At 39.8% G+C, this 22,704-nt stretch overlaps 1 protein-coding gene across 2 annotated transcripts; it reads right to left on the bottom strand.

Moving 5' to 3' along the window:
• Positions 1 to 216: 216 nt before the first annotated feature.
• Positions 217 to 21,045, bottom strand: FEM1C (fem-1 homolog C). 2 transcript variants are annotated; one of them, XM_030004995.2, is made up of 3 exons: positions 20,924 to 21,045; positions 19,661 to 20,390; positions 217 to 5,934 (listed from the first exon to the last, which is right to left on the bottom strand). In XM_030004995.2, the coding sequence occupies exons 2-3, from the start codon at positions 20,202 to 20,204 to the stop codon at positions 4,625 to 4,627; spliced, it is 1,854 nt and encodes a 617-aa protein (XP_029860855.1). In that variant the 5' UTR covers positions 20,205 to 20,390; positions 20,924 to 21,045; the 3' UTR covers positions 217 to 4,624. The 2 variants fall into 2 exon arrangements, with proteins under 2 accessions (XP_029860855.1, XP_040976891.1); XM_041120957.1 differs by lacking the exon at positions 20,924 to 21,045 and adding an exon at positions 20,524 to 20,790.
• Between the last annotated feature and the right edge of the window lie 1,659 nt (positions 21,046 to 22,704).

The raw sequence follows: 22,704 nt of genomic DNA, 5'->3' as shown, positions 1-22,704 counted from the left end.
ATTACCCACTACCAGAATTTAAAGGCTTGGCTGGACACCATTTCACAGAAAGAAAGAGGATGAAACATGACATTTTGCGTAAGGTACAACTCTTAATGACATGAAGATGGAAGTCTAAAGCTGCAGCATTCACATTTAACTATTTACACTCAACAGAAAAAGCCGCTTACCAACCAGTATTGCAGTAACTCTAAAGGAAACAGACTCAGACAGGTGTTCTCCAAAACATATTTTTAATGTAATCTGCATTTCAAGCCTAAGGAGAGTAAGAGCAGACAAATATGCTTGTTATTCCTTTTTTACATTACTGTTAAAGCTAAATTACTTCACGTAAAAAAGAAACTGCAGTATTTCCATACACGGAGCTAGCCCTGCATAGGAAGTCTTTGTGACAGAATGGAACACAAATACAATGTTAGTTAAAACCAAACCAACAATAGCTTTTCATTTTGCCCTCACTGAGGGTTCAACAGTTACTTTCACACTCAAAAGCCAAGAGATATGAGCAGTCTAGTGTGTCTCCCATCAATTTTCCCCAAATTACTTTGAAGCATTAAATACCAGTTGTAGTCACATTGTAGTCACAGAAGACAGGAGTTAGTGTTTAGTCTGCTTACATTTGTCAACATTTTAGAGTATAACAAGCATTCCACTCTGTATTTCAAAGCATGAGGAAGCTATTTCAAGAGCAGTCATATCCTGCCACTGTCACCTTGCAGTTAATATAAAACTGAGGAGAGGCACAATTTTTCCTCATAAGGTTTTTACCTTTTCATAAATCCTCCTCTAAAGATTTTGCTATAGCACTCTATTCCTTTTTTAAAGTAGTGTTTTGTAAAAATGGAAAGAGGTTAATTTTAACCAGTTGCAAAGCAGTCATTAAGAGAGTGCTCTTTGGGGACTTAGAAAATACACAAAATTACTTCCTATCCAGGGACTGTTGTAAAGTATATATGGAAAACCAACCACACTGTTGCCTTGCATTTCAGAAAGTGTCTTTACACTACACTTAACAAACAGAACAGAGACAGCACAGACAGCTGGAATCTTATTACCAGCCTAAGTGATACAAAAATAGGAATACAGTTTTAGAATTTGGTAAGAAAGCATTTCATTTTTTTTATGAGAATACTCTTCATCTTCCTGGCTGAACTATTTCATATGAAACCCAAGATGATTAGAAGAAAAACTGCTTTAAGCCTTTATCCCCAACCCCAAAAACTTCAGAGGTTCAACAAGCAAGGAGGTATCAGTGTCTCTGTCTCTAAGGAGCCATACCTTTAAAAACAATTTAAATTGTTTAATCAATTTTAAAACCTGTTTCACCCCTGCAGGGCATATAATTTTTTCTGCAGCGTTCGCAACATTTTTCTGCATCCATAGCTCAAGAAGCAGTACATTTCATCAGAAGAAAAGCCCAAATAGGAAGAAAAGAGGAGAATAGGAAAAGTATGAGTTAAAATACAACAAAAATAAAACAATTCTGTGTTCTGAATGCTCTTTAGTTCCTTGTCCTTACCACAGGTTGAGTCCAGCTAGCAACACTACTGCATTTAGCATCAACAAGTTTTACTAAAATAAACTTATTCCCACCTCTGAATAGTAAGAATAATAATAATAAAAAAAAATAAATCTGGTCCAGAAAGTTGGTATCTATACTGAAGTAGAGACAAAATTGGTTTGAATCAGGGGCCAAGGGGGCAAAACTGCTACTACCCATTAGCACTGGCCTTAGTGGCACATGCATCTTAGACAGGGCCTGCTGTCCCAACTCTCCCTCCCAATCAGCAAATCCTGAACTAATCCCTACCTAGCACAGGCTCTGTACCAATTTGTTTTAAAATTAAGAAAAATTAAACAGGGTAATGTAAACACACAGGGCTAAATGGAAAGTGGTATTAAATGCATGAACTCACACTCACTTAATACCTGGACACCTAAGCCCAAGCATCTAGCAAGATAAGAGTTCAGCAGATAGGCTCATCACCATGAAAAATTACAATTCTGCAGAGAGATGATAGTCTTTAGGACTGATACACATTGATAGATATTTAGACAGAACTACATCCAATAAATGAGTACATCTTATTAAATTGGTTTGTTTTTAAAGAGTAGCTAACAGAATAAGCCTTCCTTGTAGCAATTTTCCCCACATTTACATATATTTAATAGTGATATGCCTTCTCTTTTGGGAATGTTTTCCATTCAAAAATTTGCTAACAATTAACAATTTTTAGATTATATTTCTGCACTAATAATGTCCAACTAATTTTAAACAGGATATTTGACAGTTACAAAGACAGAAATTTAAACTAAAAACACTGAAGAGCAGTACAGATTCCAGAGTATAAAACTCTAAAAATCTAAAAATCCCTTTCTCTGTGACCTGTAGAAAAACAATTATTTTTACGACTTGAAGTATAATGTGGATCATTTCTAGCATGGTGTGCTTTGTTGATTATCCCCACTTACAGAGTAGTAGAAAAGCATAAAAATAAAAAATAATTTAAAAAATCTAAAAAAAAAAATCAAACTACGTGTTCTCACAAATGACAACTTGGGTGGCACGTGTTTTAATCATTACAGATCAGAGGAATTCAGCCAATTGAATAGAATTTTACTCCTGTGTATTTGCAAGAGAAACTAACAGGGCTTCCTCATTCTCATAATTTCATACAATGTAGACACAGCATGAGACAAACAAGTGAAAGTTGCTTCAAAATACCGAGTCTGAAAGTGGTAATACACAAACAGCACTGCTTTCAACATACATCTGTTTAAATACATCCCCATTATTTTTCTTAAGAACGGCTAAGCTAGTAGGTAGGCACCACACTGTACATTAACAGGAATGCCAAAAGAGCCCAAAAGCAAGGAAGCACTATTCTTATATACTCCCAAGACACATTCGTCCTCAACTTCATTCACAAGTGACAAAAATGTTCCAACATCAAATTAAAAAATAAAAATAAAATATTAAAAAAGACCCTCCTAAAACAACTTTACCTTTATCTAATTGATTTGGCTTCTAAATATGTCTATCACTGACAAAAGCCTAAAACACCTTGTTGAATTTCTGGAGCAAGAACCCCATAGGTACACCTACTGCCCATCGCCAAAATAAAACATCAAGTCAAAAATACCCAATATGCTAGACCACTAAACTTGCAAGTAAACTGTATTCTATCCAACAGAAATTAATTTCTCTTTAAGACATTTGCAGGGCAAATGTGCCATAATAAATTCTACTATTAATCAACAGTAAAGTGCTGAATTATATTAATTACCTGAATCGCACTCACATTTATGATCTTCATTTATAGATTTCTTATCAAGTCAAAAGAGCCCTTTCTGTTGTAAAAGCTAAGCTGTTGTGCAAATATTATAAAAATAGGTACTTTAATTAGGAGCTATATACACAACAGAACTTCTGCTTTTTGTTAAGTACAGCTGATGTAGTAGAGATGAAAAATCCATGCAAGTATTTATAAAGATACTTAAAATGAAGAAAAAAGGACACTGCTATAGAACTTCCAATACCCCGGCATACAGCCACTTACTATACTAGATGATGTCTAGATCTGGACTGATAAGCATCATGCCACCAACATGCTTTAGTTTCTTTTGTAGCTAAAGTCGATTTGTAAATTTTAAACTACAGCATACATTTGATCTATTTCTCATTAAAGTGTATCATTAAGTTTGAGGATAAACTTTGAGCAAACTTCACATCTAGTCACATAACCAGCACAAGCAAGACATTAGTGCAAAGAGGAAGGTGTCAGTTGTACATAACGAGGACTCTTCCCCTAACTGCACGATGCAATAAAACGATTTTCAGATTTGAAGTTCAAGTGGACTACGATGAGAAAAAGCGAGATTTTCTTCTCCTGAATTTAGGATGAGTTTCCAGAGGATCAAAAGGAAAGCAACCTCAGTTACAGCAGTCAAAAAAGTCAAACCCAAGTTTGGAGTGCTGATAAGTAACTCCAAAATTCATCATGCTATGAAGGCAGCATTCTCAAAAGAGCTCCAAACAAACTGCAAAACAAAATTGGCATTGAAGTTGAAATTGGCCAAGTGCTGCATAGAAATATGCTCACACACAACAGTCATGTTTAAGCCAGTGCATAGAGAAGATAAAAGCACTTATGGTAGTTGCAAATGTTAACAAGTCCATACAACTTCTACAATTTAGCAATGAGTCCATAGAAAAAAAAAATAGAGTAAGAGTAGAAATGCTCAAGCAAAACCAAAAAAAGATGACCTTCCAACTGTATAAAATCCATATAACAGTTATAGTAAAAAGACATCAGTGGAAAATACTCAACTCAGTCCCAAACACCCAACAGGCAAATAAGACCAGAATAGACAAGCCTTTGGCAGACAATTTTAAGAGTCTAAATATGGCATTACATTTCTAAATCATCCACAAAATATATTATATGGCATATTCATATTAAATACTGGGTAACCAACTCTGCAGATCTGATGCTAACAATGCTTTAGCCAATGAGAGCAAGATGGAGCAAGCTAAGGGAACGCTGGTGTATCACAACAGTGCTCAATGAAAATATCGTCACCAAGTCGTGCTTCAGAAACAGTACTCTGGGACTCCACACTATCATCTATGGAGCAAAACAAAGTTCTCTAGTTTTTCAGGGATGTGCCCTGCATAGTATATGTTATGATTCACTATTACACGAGCAGCAAGACACTGCAACGTAGTATGATTTATGGGCTGGATTAAATTTTTTGCTATTTCCTTCTCATCCAGCAAATCACTAGCAGTTTTTTTATGCGAGTTTGTGGCATCAAAGTGTGAACCTGACTTGATAAGAAGATTCATGATGTCTGGATGGTTGTTCAGTGCAGCAATGTGTAATGGACTGTTGTTATCAGAGTCTCTGACATTTACATCAGCACCACATTCCACCAGGATAGCAGTAACTTGTAGAGAGGGGAATTTACAAACTGGGTAGCGACCCACACATGTAGTATTATTGTCAACAGCAAGGTGAAGTGGACTGAAGTTATGCTTCCCTCTAGGCTGAAGCTTAAGAAACTTGTAAATAGTCTGTTTCTTAAAATGCTCCTGTTCTGAGCTGCAAGGTACTTTCTCCAACAAGCAAATTAAATGCAAAATGATGGAAAGGGCTTTATTCAGCTGTATTGGATCAGGAGGACACTGTGTCTGTTTCGTGGCCCGTTCTATTTCAAGAACGCTTTTGCACAGTATACCCATGAGATCATCAAATGTGACAGTAGTGCCTAGGAGGCCTTTTGCCCTATCCTGCAGCATGAAGGAGAAAAGTTCAGCGAATGATAGCAAACTGCTGGCTGTCATAGGGCTCAGGGGATCAAGATTGCTCTGCTGCATGTCCAAAGCATACTTCCATAAGTTGATGCAACGCTTGAAGTTTCCAGAGTCTGCATAGACAGCACCTCTGTATCTAATATAGTAGGATGTATCTGGGTGAGAAGGGCCAAGAATACGTTCTCTAATTAATAGTGCTTGCATTCTCATTTCATCAGGGTCTGCAATAAGATTTTCTAGCTCTTCTGAGCTGTTTACCTCTTTAGCATAATCATATGCCATAATTAGTGTTTGTGGCACAGGTTTGCTCAGGATATTAGTCCTATCACTGTATCTCATTTCCATAGCTCGCTTCCAGTATTTCAAAGCACCAAGCAGATCTCTCTTTTTGTCCACAAATGTTGCTCCTAGAAGTTCCAGAGCATTTATGCGCTCTGCCTTACTGGTCTGTACATGCTGGGTCAGAAAGTCCACGATATTTGTGTGGCCTGTCACACTAGCTGACAGAAGGGGAGTCATTCCATAACCGTCCTTTTCCATTTTAGCACAATACTTGAGAAGCATCTTCATGATCTCCAAACTTCCAGATTCTGCACAGTCATGTAACGCGGTGTTTCCTGCAAGAGAAGAAACACAATTACACAAATTGTAATCAAATTATCGTCCAAACCCCACCATGCTAATAGCTAAAAAATAATTTTAAAAACCCCAAATATTAACAGTTAAAAAAAAAAAAAATCTGTTTTGACATCTATGGACTATGAAAGGCTTAGATGACAAGTCAAAATATTCAAGATCTGATTAAGTATCAAGGCTGCCAGGCAGTTATAAAAATCAAAATGCTTGATATTATTGACTGAAATAATTAAACAGGTTTTGAGGACCCTTTTGTCTCACTATTTAAAAAAAACCGAACCAAAACAAAACCAAAAAACAGAATTAAAATTGAATTCTCCACTACATAAAAGAACAGGAGCAAGCAATTCCATTATGTCAAAAGTCAAGGAAGCAGGGCAGAAGACCAGCTTGACTGAACAGGGAACTTCTTGTGGAGCTCAAGAGGAAAAAGGAATTGTACACTCTCTGGAAGCAAGATCAGGCTTTGCAGGAGGATTACAGAGCCATGGTTCATATATGCAGGGAGAAGACATGAAAGGCCAAAGCTCAATTAGAGCTGAAACTGGACAGTGCTGTGTCAGACAACAAGAAAGGCTTTAAGTACACTAATAGCAAGAAGACATCTAAGAAAACACTGGACTCATACTTTTTGAAGATGGTCATCTGACTAACAGGGATGAAGAAAAAGGGGAGGCATTCAATGCTTTTTTTGCCTCAGCCTTTTATAATATGGATGCCTGGGGCTGCCTGATCCCCAGAGTACAAGGACCATGACTGGATCACACTGGATACTACTGAAAGGCATTTAAAGAACAATGCAATCATCAGGCACAGTCAACATGGGTTCACAAAGGGGTCCTGTATAACTAATTTGATATCTTTCTACAATAAGGTCACCCACCCAGTGGATAAAGGGCAAGCAGTGGATGTAGTTTTTCTGGATTTTAGTATGGCTTTTGATGCTGTCCCTCACAGCATCCTTCTGGACAAGCTGTCCATGTGTGGGATGAGCAGGTACACGCTGTGCTGGGTGAAGAACGGGCTGGATGGGAGAGCTCAAAGGGTTGTCATGAGTGGGGCTACATCTGGCTGGTGACTGGTCACCAGCAGTGCTCCTCAGGGCTCAATTCTAGGGCCAGTTCTGTTCAATACATTTGTCAATGACCTGGATGCAGCAGTTGAATGCACCATTAGCAAGTTTGCTGATGATAACAAACTGGGAGGTGCTGTTGACTCTCTCAAGGGACAAGAGGCCTTGCAGAGGGATCTAGATAGATTGGAGCGTTGGACAATCATCACTGGCATGAAATTTAACAAGAACAAATCCCACATCCTGCACCTGGGATGGAGTAATGCCGGGCACAAGTATAACTTGGGAGAGGAGTGGCTGTGGAGCAGCCCTGCAGAAAGGGATCTGGGGTGGTGGTTGATGGCCGGCTCAACATGAGTCAGCAGTGTGCCCTGGCAGCCAAGAGGGCAAACTGCATCCCGAGGTGCATCAAGCACAGGATAACCAGCTGGGCAAAAGAGGTGATTATCCCACTGTATTCAGTGATGGTGCAGCCTCACCTTGAATACTGTGTGCAGTTTGGGGCCCCGCAATTTAAGAAGGGTGTGAAGGTCCTTGAATGCATCCAGAGGAGGGCAACAAAACTGGTGAAAGGGCTGGAAGGCAAGTCCTGTGAGGAGCGGTTGAGGGCTTTGGGTTTGTCTAGTTTGGAGAAAAGGAGTCTGAGGGGTGACCCCATTGCTCTCTACAGCTCCCAAGGAGGGGAAGTGGAGAGGGAGGTGCTGAGCTCTTCTCCCTGGGATCCAGTGACAGGACATCTGGGAATGGCTCAAAGCTGTGCCAGGGGAGGTTCAGACTGGACATTAGGAAGCCTTTCCTTACTGAGAGGGTAGTCAAACACTGGAAGAGGCTTCCTAGAGAGGTGGTCAATGCCCCAAGCCTGTCAGTGTTTAAGAGGCATTTCGACAATGCCTTCAATAACATGCTTTAACTTCTGGTCAGCCCTGAAGTGGTCAGGCAGTTAGACTAGCTGATCGTTGTAGGTGCCTTCCAACTGAAATAGCCTATTCTATAAGGGATTTTGTATCTGCTTTCAAGTATGAAACAGAAACTTAAGCTTGCTATCTCAATGTTGTTTCACTTCACATTCCCTTCTTCCCTTGTCAAATTTCCCTTCCTCTCCGTCTCCAGCAATGATTAAAAAATGAGATCTATACGAAAATTAAAGTTGGGCTAACTCAGCATGGGCTTTGTTTGCCTCTACACTGTACCTCTTCCTCTCTCCACCTGTGAACCCTTTTGATTTACATATTTTGGAGCAGTAATTGTACACAACAGAAAATACAATCCATCACAACAGGCCCTTCATCTCAGCTGGGGCCTTTGAGACTGCCAGTATATTCTGAGAGAGCTGGATATTTTGTCAAGCACATGTATATGCCCACACAAACTATTCTTAATGCTTTCTTAGGTCTTTATCCTGAAGTCCCACATTAATCCCTCTGCTTCTCTGATTAGGATTCCCAAAGCCAAGAAGAAAAAAATGCCTTCAACACACAACACACAGCCATCTATCTTATAAATCTTATCATTTGCCTGCAGATTATTTCTCATTAGCATGACATTGCACAGTCTTTATTTAAAGGCACTCCAATTCTAACACCATGTGGGGAAATTTCTAGTAAGCACTAGTGCCACCTATTTGAAAACCCTATTCACAGAAAATTAGAAAGTAAGCATTGGACACCACAGTTAAATAGTTAACTATTAGGCTTCAACTAGATGAAAATTTTGCTTAACTTCAAATATGAGCACTTCACTGGAGGAGAAGGAAAAAGATGGAGACAAACTCTCCCGGTCCCCTCCCAACACAGCAAAGTCTCTTATGTGGTTGACTGCTTTTAAAATTACATAACTTAAATCTACCTTGTTCTTTATAATATATTATACATACTACAGATTCAGGCATAGTAACTTTTCAGCCTCCCACTAAATTAATATGTAAATTATTAATAGAAAGCTCATGTAACCCCCCCCCCATTAAGATTTCTTACATCATTAGCTCTGCAAATTCCAGTTAATTGCCCATCAGATCATCAGTTTCTGTTACACTGTCAGCAAGTTTCCACATTCACAAATGAGACCTTCTTTTCTAAGGGTTCTCTGCCCATTTGGTCATGAGATTTGGCTTTTAAGTTTCCTGAAACTTCCTTATTTGTATTTTTGGTAGGCTTTTTTTTTAATGCCAACAAGACAGCAATTCACAGTGCACCTTGCTGTTATATTTGTAGTCCCTAACAAGACTACAGTGGGTTAAGAAACAAAGGAGTAGTCTTGAAATCTTCAGCTCATGTTTGGGTTAAGTGTGTATTTGTATAGTCTACTGATCTAAACAGCTTGTATTTATCTTCATACACTTTAATTTTTTTTCCGGTATCTGATCTCTGTAATGTGCAGTTCACTCTTACTAGAGTATTTAGCTAATGAAACTCAAATCAAAAGTGTGCCTGAGATCTGTCTTAAAAGCTGAACACTATATATAGAAATAAAACTAAAATGGAGGTAAAGCCTTTCCAGTGATACGGTCTTTCTGCCAAGAATACAGTTTACACTGTCTTAAATACAATAAATTCAAAAGCAAAACATTTGAAGTTAGTCCATGTATATGTATGTAAGGAAAAAAGATTCGTACTTACTAAATACACTTCAGAAATAGAAAATTTGCTCCATTTTCATTTCAATTATAAGAACCTAATGTAGGTCTATACAAATAATTCTTACATCTTCTAGCTTTTACATATGTGACTTCATAGCACACTTACCTTCTTTCTAACAAGACACAGTAAGAGGATATAAAGTTGAAGAAAAAAAACATAAAAGCAAAATTCAGAAATACCTGGTGAAACCATAATGACTGTCCTCTAAATTCAATACCCGCTTGTCACCAGAACCACCAGATACCTCAGATCCACAATGTAGACCTCTATTCTGTGTTTTGCATTAGCAGATTATCAAGTAGTAGCTTGTTTTTATCTTCTGTTGGCAAGCCACCGAGACAAGAAAATGTTCACCAAATGCTTTTGCCAGTTTTGGTATGCAGAGGAAGTAGTATGTTGAGACTCATAGCCTGTTTAGATAAAGATTTTCAAACGGGCACTGGACATTTTGCCTTGGTTTCCCCACTATTATCCCAGTCATCCCCTCCTCACTCTTTGTCTTCTAATCTTGCACTTCTCAAAACTTTACATGTAAATTGGTCTGCTGCTTCTTCCTCAAACTAGTTTGTGGACCAACTTAAGATGAACTGACAGCACATTTCAAAGGCCTCTTTGTTGCTCTCAATTCCAGCAACCAGAAGAACAGCAGTAAGGAGGAATGGCACTTATTCAGGACAAAGTGAGTCTCAATCCAGGCTCAGCAGATACCAAAATTTAGCTGACGCACTAATCAAATTCATACAAAAGATGTGTAAAAAGTTATTTTCAAAAGCTTATGACTCAAGTTTAACAGGTTTTTGCAATTATAGCAGATCTATGAACGTATTTTGTCCCGCCAACCAGTATTTAAAGTGCAAGTTCCAAACATAAAAAAAAAAACCAACACAAAAAGTAACAGATCGTTTTATTAACAGACAGTGAACTTGCAAAATATTCCTTCCCCGAAACATTTCTGAATAGCAGCCAGTGATTTCACTATCATTACTAACAAGTAAGCTGAGGAAGACACCCCAACACAAAGTAGCACCTGAAATTATCTGTTAGATCAAGATTCACAAAGCTAAATCTAGTTCATACAATGGCAAGTTATTGTCAATCTTTAATACCTTAGGCAATATTTATCACTAATAGAGAGCCTTAAGTCCGCTACAGGTCTGGCCACACTAAAGTCTCTACCAAGACCAACAAAATTTCCAACGGCAGGAACACAGATTTAACCAAATTTATGTGGATTAAAAGTTTGGCAAATTTGGCATGCATAGTTCATCAATTATAATTCCCTCTGTCCTTGTCACACATCACAGACCAGAAAACTGTCGATATCTAAATATTGAGGAGGAAGAGACCTTTAAATTCCTAAGACGGGAAGGTGTCAAAAGCAGACAAATGCACAAGCTCACCAACCCACATACATTTTAATTCTTCTTGCTATGCTGTAGAAAGTCTAGTTAAAATGCAACCACTGCAGTCAATCCAGAACTAACAACTAGCTGGTTCCTTAGACCACCTGCACTTCTGCACTCAGTGATGAAGGCAAAACCACATACATCTGTGTGTTGGCTGAGCCACCAGTTAATACAGCCATTTCAGGGTGTATTCAAGTCCACATGCTGTCCTTCACAGCATGAAACACTGGAATTGGCACCTATTTCCTACCTTCAAGTCAATATTATTAAGGTATTTAAAAAGTCATAACACAGAAGCCTATTAAAGGCAAATAAACCAAAAGGTATTAGTAATACCAAAGTTCTTACTATTGCTTCACAACTATAAATATACATTTAGCTGGCTTTAACAACAGGATCAACAGCAGCTATTCATATTACACATTGTCGATCCATCACCTTATAATGCTGCTCTTGACACTTATCAATTGCCACACATGTATGCTATGACACATTAATACTAAAAAAATCCACACAAATTAAGCTTGGCCATAGTCTGGGTAAACTCAGGTCCAATTCAACAGTTTGTATGTCATTAATTTACAATGCAGCTATGCAGAACATGTCAAAATATGCTTAAGACTCCAAGGAACTCCACTACTCTGTCCAACTGGATGTCCTTAATTTAAAAAAACCATTTTTTTTATTCATATTACAATTACTGACTTAAGCTTAGACAGCTGTTACTGACAACATATCAGAAGTACTGTAATTTTTTAGCTACTTATATTGTAGCAGCCCTTAGAGTTAAAATAACCACAGTTATTTTAAGCCACGTACAAACCAATAAAGGAGGGCCATCACCACTAATTTTTAGTGGCTGCACCTCACTTAAGTTTGACTGGATGGTACAGGTACAGCACTGGGAAGGATACATTATAAAAAAACATAGTTTGAAGAAACTATAAGTGGGCAGGGTAGACAGACATCTGAGAGCTGTCAACTTAAACCATAAACCTCAACCGTAAGGAATAACAAGATTACCAGCCATCCATCCCTAGCAAGTATCAAGTGTTATATTCCAGGAAGAACTTGAAAGAGAACATGGAGTGGCCTTAATATCTAATTCAAAGTCCATGTTCCACATAACAGCCAGTGTGGTGGTTCAAGCCCAGCTGGCAAATAAGCGCCACACAGCTGCTCGCTCACTTCCCCCACCCAGTGGGATGGGGGAGAGAATTGGAAAAAAAAAGTAAAACTTGTGGGTTGAGATAAAGACAGTTTAACAGGACAGAAAGGAATAACACTAACAATAATTAGAATATGCAAAACCAGTGGTGCACAATGCAATTGGTCACCACCCACTGACTGATGCCCAGTTAGTTCCCCAGCAGTGATCCGCGCCCCCCCCCCCCCCCCCCCCCAGGCCAACTTACCCCAGTTTATACACTGGGCATGACACCACATGGTATGGAATACCCCCTTGGCCAGTTTGGGTCAGCTGCCCTGGCAGTGTCCCCTCCCAACTTCTTGTGCCCCTCCAGCCTTCTTGCTGGCTGGCCGGCCATCAGAAGCTGAAAAATCCTTGACTTAGTATTAACACTACTTAGCAACAACTGAAAACATCAGTGTGTTATCAACATTCTTCTCATACTGAATCCAAGATACAACACTATACCAGCTACTAGAAAGAAAATTAACTATCCCAGCCAAAACAAGGACAGCCAGGAATTGAACAGTTCAATAAGTGTGGCAAATCAACCATTATTCTGTGAATTCTGTCCATTTCAAAAACACTGTATTGTCTATAATGAAAGGAATAAACAGTGGCTGAACACAGTTCAGAAATTAATTTAGTTTTTTTAACATTATTTATTCAGTAACAAACTAAAAATCAACATTATATCTACTGCTGTATTAAAAAGAAAAAAGGCTGAAAATAAGTAAAAGTAATTTGAAAGTCATTCTCTTCAATAAGCAGTTTTTCCAAGGGACACATATGAAGATGTTGGTCAAATTAAAGTATTCTTTTAAAGGTGTGAATGATTATTTCAAAATGGGTTTCATTAAATTTTCTTAATCAATTTTTAATTCCAAAATGATCTGCAGGAATTTAATCACATATAGAAGATAGCTAATATTACAACAACATGAAAGGCCCATCGTTCTTGCCCAGAAACAAAATTGGACTGGAAATGTTTTGGTAGTCACAATACTTCTCTGCTAGAAAGTGAGTGCCACTATACTGTATTGCTAATACTGCTTACAAAACGTTTCTATCTGTATAAAACTTTAGTATTCACATTACCTAATAACTTCCTTTAATTAAAAACAGCAACAAAGAAATAGAATAACCCCACCTCTAGTCCTTCCAAATCTTGCAAAAACAAATTAAGGAAAAAGGTATGGTCAGTTGACATCATAGCTTCATGGTTGATTCTTTTGTTACAGTCCTCCTTTAAAAGTGGTATGAACATTACACAAACACTTCACATATCATAGAACTAATTCTCTAACTACCCAGTGTTACCAAAAGCTTGGGGAGATGTGGGGGGGGGAATTCAAATTCATAATGAGGCCATGTCTTTCTATGTCTTCTATGTCAGAAGCAAATAATTCCCAAAATAGACTGGTAGCTTTTGACATGGGAATGAAAGAAAACGAAGCAATGACACAGAAAGTGATTTGACTTGACTTAAAACCAATTAAGTACATCCACATCCTAATACAAAATGCTTGATCAAATTTCTGGGTAGTGAAACTTACATTAAAATTTAGCATCAATCTGATTTCATATCCAAGATCTTTAAACACAAGACAAAGATTTAATTTAAATGACTGATCAGTATGTAAAATTAACATGTATATATTTTTGCAGCCTTCCAGATGAAATCATCACTTCATAAAAAGTGAAGTTGTTCATGTAACTGATTTTTTTCTAACAGAACACTTGAAGTAATGAAATCTTCCAAGAGTTCTACTGATTAAAAAAAAGTATTGCTACATACATACAAACATGGGCAGTGCACAAGAAAACTGTTATACATCCCTATCCTTGTAGGCATGACAAAGAAAAACTAAAGGTATGTCTTCCATTTAAGAAGAAATTAAGTAAAAATTGCAAAGAACTGCTAAACTCAACAAATTATTTTAATCTAGTTTCCATAGGCTCTAAATGAATAAGTGCTCTCTTGCTTACCAAAGCACTTCACAAGAACTTGTATTATCAAGATTACCAATACAAAGCATGCTGTTAATAATTTAATTTCAACAGAAACTCCTTATTTAGTTGAAATTCAAGAATTTATTCCTTTAAACTGTAACTTCCTTATTTTATTTACAGACATTCCTACTGAAGTTCAGTTTCCACATAGCGTCACACACAAAATATCTACAAAATGCAGTGTGCTGTGCCATGTTAATACCGACCAAAAAAGGAAAACACAAACAAACAAAAGGACACAGAACACTTTCAGAGCAAGGGTTTTTTCACAGGTGGGGAAAAAGAAAGGAAAAAAAAGGGGAGGTGGGGGGGAGCTTTGTTTTGGTTTTTTGTTTGGTTTTTCCCCCCCTTCTCTGCCCCCTCCCCAAATGAATGTTGGCAAGCAGACAAGACAAAAAACCTCAGAAGAGAACAAACCTGTCAGGCTCCTTAATGTTTACTGCAAGAGAAAATTAGTTATTTTTAACTCATACTAAACCACACTAATCATAGAGCAAAAAGCATGAATCTCTCTAATCCCCCTATTTCTGGGTCTGCCAAGTCTGTAAAAATACTTTTTTCCCTTACCAGCAGGTTTGAGTGTTACACTTTCCAGTAGTCCACATAAATGACAATACTGAAATAGCACTAGCCCTTGATATAGTACTACTATATGTATAACCTTGATACAGTACCCTCAGAGACTGTATGCTTCTACACTTTCCAAAATGAGGAAGCAAAGTCAACAAGCCTTGTCCTCCATATTATTTTACAAAGCTATTCTAATCAAATCCTGTGCCAGTGGAATTTAAGAACAACAAGATTTTGAATCATAGCTTTATTCTGTACTTTCAAAATACCTGAGTCCCTTCAACTTCTACGGTAGCATGGAGGATCATAAACAACAACAAATCAGGGCTTGCAACCAAACATTCCCATGCAGATCTCAAGAGACACCTAAAGCAACGCCTAGTCCAGCAGTTCTTATGAAATTTTCTAACACTTAGGAGGAGAAAAATTGGTCTTTTGACTAGCAAAAAAATCTGCTAACTACAGAAGAGGGACAGAGTTAGCGAAGACCACTAGTAAAAACCATGAATATCACCCTGAAGAGAAAGAGACCACGTACCAAGCAGCTGAGCAACAGAAAGACTTCCAAGGCATGTTCAGGAAAAAACATCTGCCTTTCAAGTAGGTATTTTGGAAAAGAGTCCTTATGCCCCACACCATTACATTGAGACCATCCCAACTATCAGCACGTGTGTATTTTATCTATAATTTAACTTATTAATTGCAGAAAGGAAGGGAATGAATCTATTATTGCAGCAAGTCTGGTGGAGGAGGATAAATCATAACACAAATTAACAAAATGTGCAGTGCAAATTTTCAAAACGCAGGACCTAAGTGTTCTGTCTGGAGTTACAACAGAAGTGTAAGATCCCTTTAAGATGGTCTGCATGCAAAATACTTTTATTGGGGCAATTATATGAAATGTTTTATTTTAAATATAAAATCCAACAAACACAGCCCCAGGTATATCCCCAAGAGGGCTCAAATCTGTAATTTGAAGGCCCAAAGACTGATACCACTTGAATTACAAGAGTAAGCATTTCCCTCTCTATACGCAGAAGCCAAACACTGTGCACAGAAACACATCAGTGAAACACCGTATTTAAGAATCCAGACCTCTACTCTGAACACATTAAGGGAACACCACTCTAACAGATCACTGGCAGGCTTTGCAATGCAGTAGAAAAGAAAACTGCATGCAGCAAACACAGAACATCCTCCTCATCCAGCACAAAGGTAGGTCTGTGCTTCACTTGAGCTTCAGCTCTAGGGTTCTACCTCCTCCTGAAAAAATTCAGGTTTCTGCTACTCTAGCATTATCCACACCATTCCTCCTTTTAAGAGAAGCATAAAAGCTTTAAGATATTTAAGAGTGGGGGGGGGGGGGGGGGGGGGGGGGTTAAGAAAGAAAAAACCCCAACCAAAAAAACAACAACTTGCCATTTGAGATATTATTATCTACCAGTGCAACTTATTAAGCTATACTGGAGAAGCCTCTGAGTTGGGAAGACAGTGGTGAATTACTCACTTTGCAAGTGTTGTTTTGGCTGCTTTTTGCTTTTCTACCAAAAAAAAAAAAAAAAAAAAAGGGAGAGAGATCTACAAGTATCTTTGCTGTTTTCCACAATTTTAAGAGAAAAAACCCCACCTTTCTTACCCCAGGTATCAGTTTTTTCCCCTCACTAACACTGTTCAAGTAACCTAAAATATTTTTTTTAAAAAATCCTTTGTTTACATTTCTGTTGCCTATGTGCTTCATAAAGTTTGGGGAAACTGTGAAAGTTCAGATCTGCAAAACAGTAGAAAACAAAGACAACCAAAGGCTTGCACTTTAAATTCAGAACCATTGGCCATCTTTCCCAGTACAGCACTTATCTACCCCAAACATCTTGTTACCTCCTTCTTCACCACCATCTCCTGTAAGACAGTGCCAGACCTACAGTTTACCTCGGTGTAGCATCTTGTCTGACTCAGACTCTGAAGTCTTTATGAAAATCTTAATCATTTCCTAGCTGTACTTTTGCACTTCCACAACTGTCTTTCAAGAACCTCTGCATTCTGAATTTCCATAGTCCAAAACACAGTTGTGGGATTCCGCCTGTATTTCAGAAGCAGGATTTCATCACATGTTTTCACCTGCTCTTTTATACTCTGCCTCAGTTATCACCCAGACTTTTAGATACCTGTGAACTCAGCTATTTTCTCATCTCAAAGTATTTGGATTTTTCTGTGAAACTGCCAACACTTCAAAACATTTTCATATCTTTCTCAGCTCTAGATTTTCCTGGGTTTTAAAATGTGAATAAAGTTCTGCCTTACAATATGAAAATCCAGTGGAAAAACACAAGGAATAGCTCAAATAATTTTGCTGCCCCCCCCCCCCACCCCGTTTTTAAGAATAGTATCTGGAAAAGAAACTATAGTAATCTCACACAACAGCACCTCTACTTAAGTTACATAGTTTTTTCTTATAAGGAGAGTTGTAACTTTAGATGCGGCAAAATTTATAGTAGCTAAAGCTTTTACATCTTTCACAGAACAGCAGGCTTCTCCATACATGGCCCAGGAAGGGGCCTATCTAAAAAGAATTCAGATACAAGGATAGCAACAACTTCTACTACTCAAGAGCAGGGCACTCAGGTTTTCTGTATCTCCCTACTACAAGCACAGGCACACCGTCAACTGTTCAGTACACAACAGGGAGTAGAAATTGAAAATAATACACAGAGACTCTGAGGTGGAACATGACAATGTAGAATGAATCCTGTTGGAAATACGAATTTTGAAATTAATAGGTACTAAGCATTCTTGAAAACAAAGTTGAGAAGGTTAGTTGTTGAACCTCAGCCACTGCAACACCCGTACTGTTGCAATACTTCAGGCTACCAATTTTGCTCAGTTCTTCTGCCTTTCCACAGCTGACTTTCACTTTCAGGGTTTATAGTACTTTCTTTCTCTCTTCCTTTACCTCACCAGTGCTTATTAAGTAACTTCAGAGATCAGGCTGCTGTAAGATGCCAAAAAGAAAAAGTATGCTCACGTCATATCTTAGGGGATTTCCACATACAAAACCATATTCCACATACTTGACCAATAGATATCCATTACGAACACACATCCATTTGTACACATGGCAGTTCAAAGCACAAAATGAACTTTAATGAGCTAAAACATATCCAATCCAACTTTTTAAAAAGTTTAATTTAAATAAGAATCAGTTATATCTTACGAACCTTTGCCCGTGTGCCTAGCTGCGAGTCATACAGAAACTAAAGGAAACAGAGAGAGGAAGGAATTAAGATAATAGAGAAACTGAGAGCACTGAGAAAATCCTCAGGAGTGCATGGCTGCCGCTCAGTCATTTAAACAAATAACACTAATGGACTAGTAAAGTGATTAATGAGGACCAGTAAAGTAAAGCTTATTTCACCAACATAAAATGAGGGGGGAAAAGAGCCACAGAGATGTATCTTTTCCCCTGTTATATCAGATATTTAACAGCACTGCTCTGTTCACACCTATCATATAAAGGGATAGGTTTAAAACTAAAAAACAATACACACTTTATATTTAGCTTGTTATTCCAAGAATCCCGCCTAGAAAAATGACATTTTTATCCTATCACAAGTCCATGATGATTCATAAGCAACCTTAAATCCTTACAAAGGAAGATTTATTTTGCTCTGCCCACCTCTATGACAAATCTGTAGTTTAGCTTTCTCTACATTAAACCCACATATCTGCATGATTTGCTGAAAAAAGGCATATTTAACTGAATAGCTTTTCCAAAGATTACTCTCATATTTGGCATTTACCAGTGTCACACAATAATCTACACACAAGGTATACTTTAACAGAAATAACTGTAAGGTATAGTATACTGTTACAAATGTAATTCGCCTGAAACAGGCAGTGGAAGTATTAGGTCACAAAAAGGTTTATTAGCAGATCAGTAATATATGTATTAAAAATAAGCTGCTGAAACACAATCCTGGCTCAGTGAGCTAAAAATTAACTGTAACCTGCAATAATTGGTATGCTTTTCAGGCAAATATCACACCCACATACAAGTTTGAGATGTAATAAAGAGCCCAGTGGTTAAACGAAGAGATCCACATAATTATGATCACAGCAAAAGCAATATAAATCTTTGCTTTGAATGATAACACCAGGGTAACTGTGAACAGGGGCAAAAAGATGTCCTTTGCGATCTGTGCACCACTGGAAGTCCTTCTGTTGGAATCACAGTCACCTGCACCCTCAATCTTTTAATCTTAATATAAGTTTTTGTTTACTAACACGGAAAAAAGGTCCAAAATTATTCAAGAATTTGGAGTGAGAGGCGGGTGAAGAGCAAAGTAGTTATTAATTTCCAATGTAGAAAAGAATTCTTCTCCTTTATGTATCTTTCCTTTTACTAGCCTTATGAGCACAGGTCAGTTTTATATATAGCATATTTGGTTTGTTAAGAAACAGTATGAAAGACAAGAATATACACTCATATATTTGAATACGTTGCTACACCAACCTACTACAAAGAGGCGTTCTCAGCAAGTTTATTAGCTTTTCGCACATGCATAAATATGATATTTCACATGACTAAGTCTTTTTAAGAATTAGGGGTTTAAGATTAAAATGCATCACTTTAGAATGAAATTATACAACCCATGTTAACAAAGGAGAACGTTGAAAAAAACAGTAAAAACATAGCTAAATACACTTTATCTCTTACTCATCCACTTGATAAGACTAAAAGTATTTTTGGATGTCATCCTCCTAAAGAAAGGTAAATGAGTAAATTTACCCCTATTTACCACAAGGAAAGTGAAAAAAATGGCTTACCTTTAACACTTTTTCTGTTAACATCAGCTCCTTTTTCAAGTAAATACTGAGCAATTTCTTTGTGGCCTTTGTAACATGAGATCATCAAGCACGTATGCCCATGACGGTTGGATACTTCCAGGTCTGCTTTGTGCTCCACAAGGTATTTTACTATTTCCAGGTGACCATCAAAACAGGCAGCTCTAAGCGGCGTTGAATTTGTCAGAGTTGTATTGTTGACAGAGGCACCATGATCTAACAGACACTGAACCACCTTCAAGTGGCCAGCCGCTGATGCTGCCCATAATGGTGGAGCCCCCTCAATGGTCTCACCATCAAAATTCACCGAACCACCAACTTCTATTGACGCAGAGCAATGGTCCAACAAGTATTCCACCATGTCAAGGTGACCATAGCGGGCTGCCATCAGAAGTGGTGTGGCACCATTGGTTTTCTCTGACACGAGTAGGGCTACCTCTTCTCTTGTTTTGCTTGCCAGTAACTTGGAAAGGAGCCGCAGCTTGCCATCACGAGCTGCGTTGAACACTGCTGTCTTTAGATCCATTTAGTCTGTACCTCTCTGCTTCTTGAAGGATACACACCTGTCTCTTTCAGAGTCAAAAGCTTACTGGAAATACACAGCCCAAACAGAATCTCCCCAGCCTCTTCTCAGGTCAGTTTCATCTAGATGGGACAACATGGAGACTCTGAACGGGGTCCTGACAAAGCACAAGCTGTGCTTGCTGTAAATCTGCAAGAGAAAGAGTTCTGGATGTTTTCACCGCCCGACGTCCAGCTGCCTTCCTTGGGACCCTCCCGGGCTACACGGTGCCCCCTGAGGAAAGCTGTTGGGGGGGGGGGGGGGAAGAAGGGGTTGATCCTACCAGCGTGTTATCCACACCAGCCGCAGAAAAATCCTCTTCTCCCTCCCAGCGTTACGAGCCGTACCCCCGACTTGTTCCGAGGCGTAGCCTCAGGGAAGAGCCCCCCGCTCCCCCAAGGAGCCCCGCAGACACGCACCCCACGGCGGCAAGGCAGGCGGGGAAGGCGACGCACGCCCCGGCCGCCGCGCTCTGGCCGAGTCTCAGGCGGTAGGAAGAGCCTGAGCCTGCCTTTTCCCTCACGACCACCCTCAGTCCACCCAGAGGCCCGCCACCCCTCCTCAAAGCGAGCCCCCCCCCCCACCCTCAGGGCCCCAAACCCGCTCCCGGCTCCCTCACAGCCCACCCCGGCCTCCCCGCCCGCCCGAAGACGGCCACAAAGGACCACCGGGCTGCGGGTTACCTTCACGGGACGCTATCGGCTCCCTCCCGCCGCAGCCGGCCTCACAGGGAAGCGCCCGCTGCCGCCCCCCGCGCCTCGTCCAGCTCCTCCATGACAGCCGGCCCCCGCCACCCAAAACCGGCCCTGCGCCCGGGGCGCGGCGCAGCCTCCTGGGCGCGGCCGGGACCAATCATAAAAGGGCGCGGGCGCCCGCCAGCCACTCGCAGACGGGCTGGGGGCGGGACTACGCCGCCGCTCAAAGGCGGCGGCGAGGGCGGTAGCTGGCCGCTAGGGGGCGCGCGAAGGCCCGCGAGTGCGGGGGCAGCGCAGCCCCGCGGGGGCAAAAGAGGGATACGCCTCATCGATTAATAAATTTTGGGTGAAATGTCCGGTTTTTGCAGCGCAGAGGATGCTCTGGCTCTGGGCGACGTCGCTGTTTGGCGTCAGATTTGCTTTTTCTGACGTTGGACGTGGCTTGCTACGGGCTTAGCACGTAACATTTGGTTGATACCTGTAATAATAAAAAGGGAGAAAGATCCTAAAAAAGCTGCGCCCGAGCAAGGGAATGTAACTTCTGCCACAACCAAGTATATTATCTGCAAGCCTCAGAACGGAGGGACACCATATGCACAAACAAACTTGGAAAAGAACCATGGACATTAATGGGCAGTAACTTGGACATCAATTTGCAATGAAATCTAGTAGCCCCCCCCGCCACCCCAAAAAAAAAAAAACCAGCCCAAAAAAAGAGAAAACAGTTCAATTTGCAATTTTATGTACCGAAGCAATATTTCACTGCCTGGGTTGCTGTTTGTCCCCTTTGTACCCTGCACCAGCAAGATGGTACACAGGCTGCTGATTGTTTTGTCTGCAAACCTCAGAACCAGAAAGATGAAAACAAAATGATGGGGAACAGTTCTGTGCTGGAGGGAACATGGAGACGATAACCTGGAGTTTTCAGGGCAGGCTGTATGCAGCACTGATGGACCTGCAAACTACAGGGCTCCACGGTCACTTGTAAAGTAACAGATGCAGCAGGGCTTCTACAGGTATAAAACACCTGCATGTCCCCACTCCCTCCAGGCTCTAAATTAGGCCAAGTTCCCGGGACAGGGTCCATGGCAGGAAAATTGGGCAGGCAGGCCAGCGGGGAATGGGAATGGCTTCTGCAGAGACGTCCCGCCTGGACCATGGCAGAAGATGAACCCTGGCACGCAGCTGCGGGGCACACCAATGGGGAGTTTAGATACAGCGTGTTGGACCACCAGGCTTCTTCTTTAAATAAAAATCTCTGTCTCTTGTGGCAAATAATAGATCTGCCTTGATATTTCAGAAATCTACCTTAGAGTCACTAGGTGTAGGCATTTATGAATTAAGCAGAGAAATAAATTATTAAAGAAAATTTTACAGGAGTTATACTTCCCCAAGTGTCCTGCTGCCATCCTTCTTTTTCATACCTTGATATACATATATCTTCAACAATTATTTAATCGTATTTATATTTTATGAAGGCCATTCTCAGGACATGAGTGGACTTAATGATGTCTGATAATGATGCTGCATCCTGACCACTGTTGTACATGTTTCACACTTCCATGCTGCCCCACAGAGGCAGCACTTGCTTGGCAGTACCTGGCTCCAGAGGGGCACCGAGACCCACGGGTCTGGGTATGGCCCCAGCCAGCACTTCCCCACTGCAGTTATTTTCTGACTCCCAGAATGGATCTAAGCCCTGCTTCCCAGAGGTAAAAAGCAAATGTTTTGACCCAGTGTACCTGAAGCACCGTGAAAACCAAAAGATA

This window comes from Aquila chrysaetos, chromosome Z (assembly GCF_900496995.4).
Source record: "Aquila chrysaetos chrysaetos chromosome Z, bAquChr1.4, whole genome shotgun sequence".
Taxonomy (NCBI): Eukaryota; Metazoa; Chordata; class Aves; order Accipitriformes; family Accipitridae; genus Aquila; species Aquila chrysaetos.
Note: the sequence above shows the minus strand (reverse complement) of the source record. Positions and strands in the feature narration are given on the sequence as shown.

What these genes read in the sequence shown, in the direction of transcription:
- FEM1C (XM_030004995.2), bottom strand. Translation starts at nt 20,204, where the DNA reads ATGGATCTAAAGACAGCAGTGTTCAACGCAGCTCGTGATGGCAAGCTG. An exon ending in TAACAGAAAAAGTGTTAAAG is followed by an intron (nt 5,935 to 19,660) that starts GTAAGCCATTTT and finishes CTTCTCTTGCAG; the next exon opens with GAAACACCGCGTTACATGAC.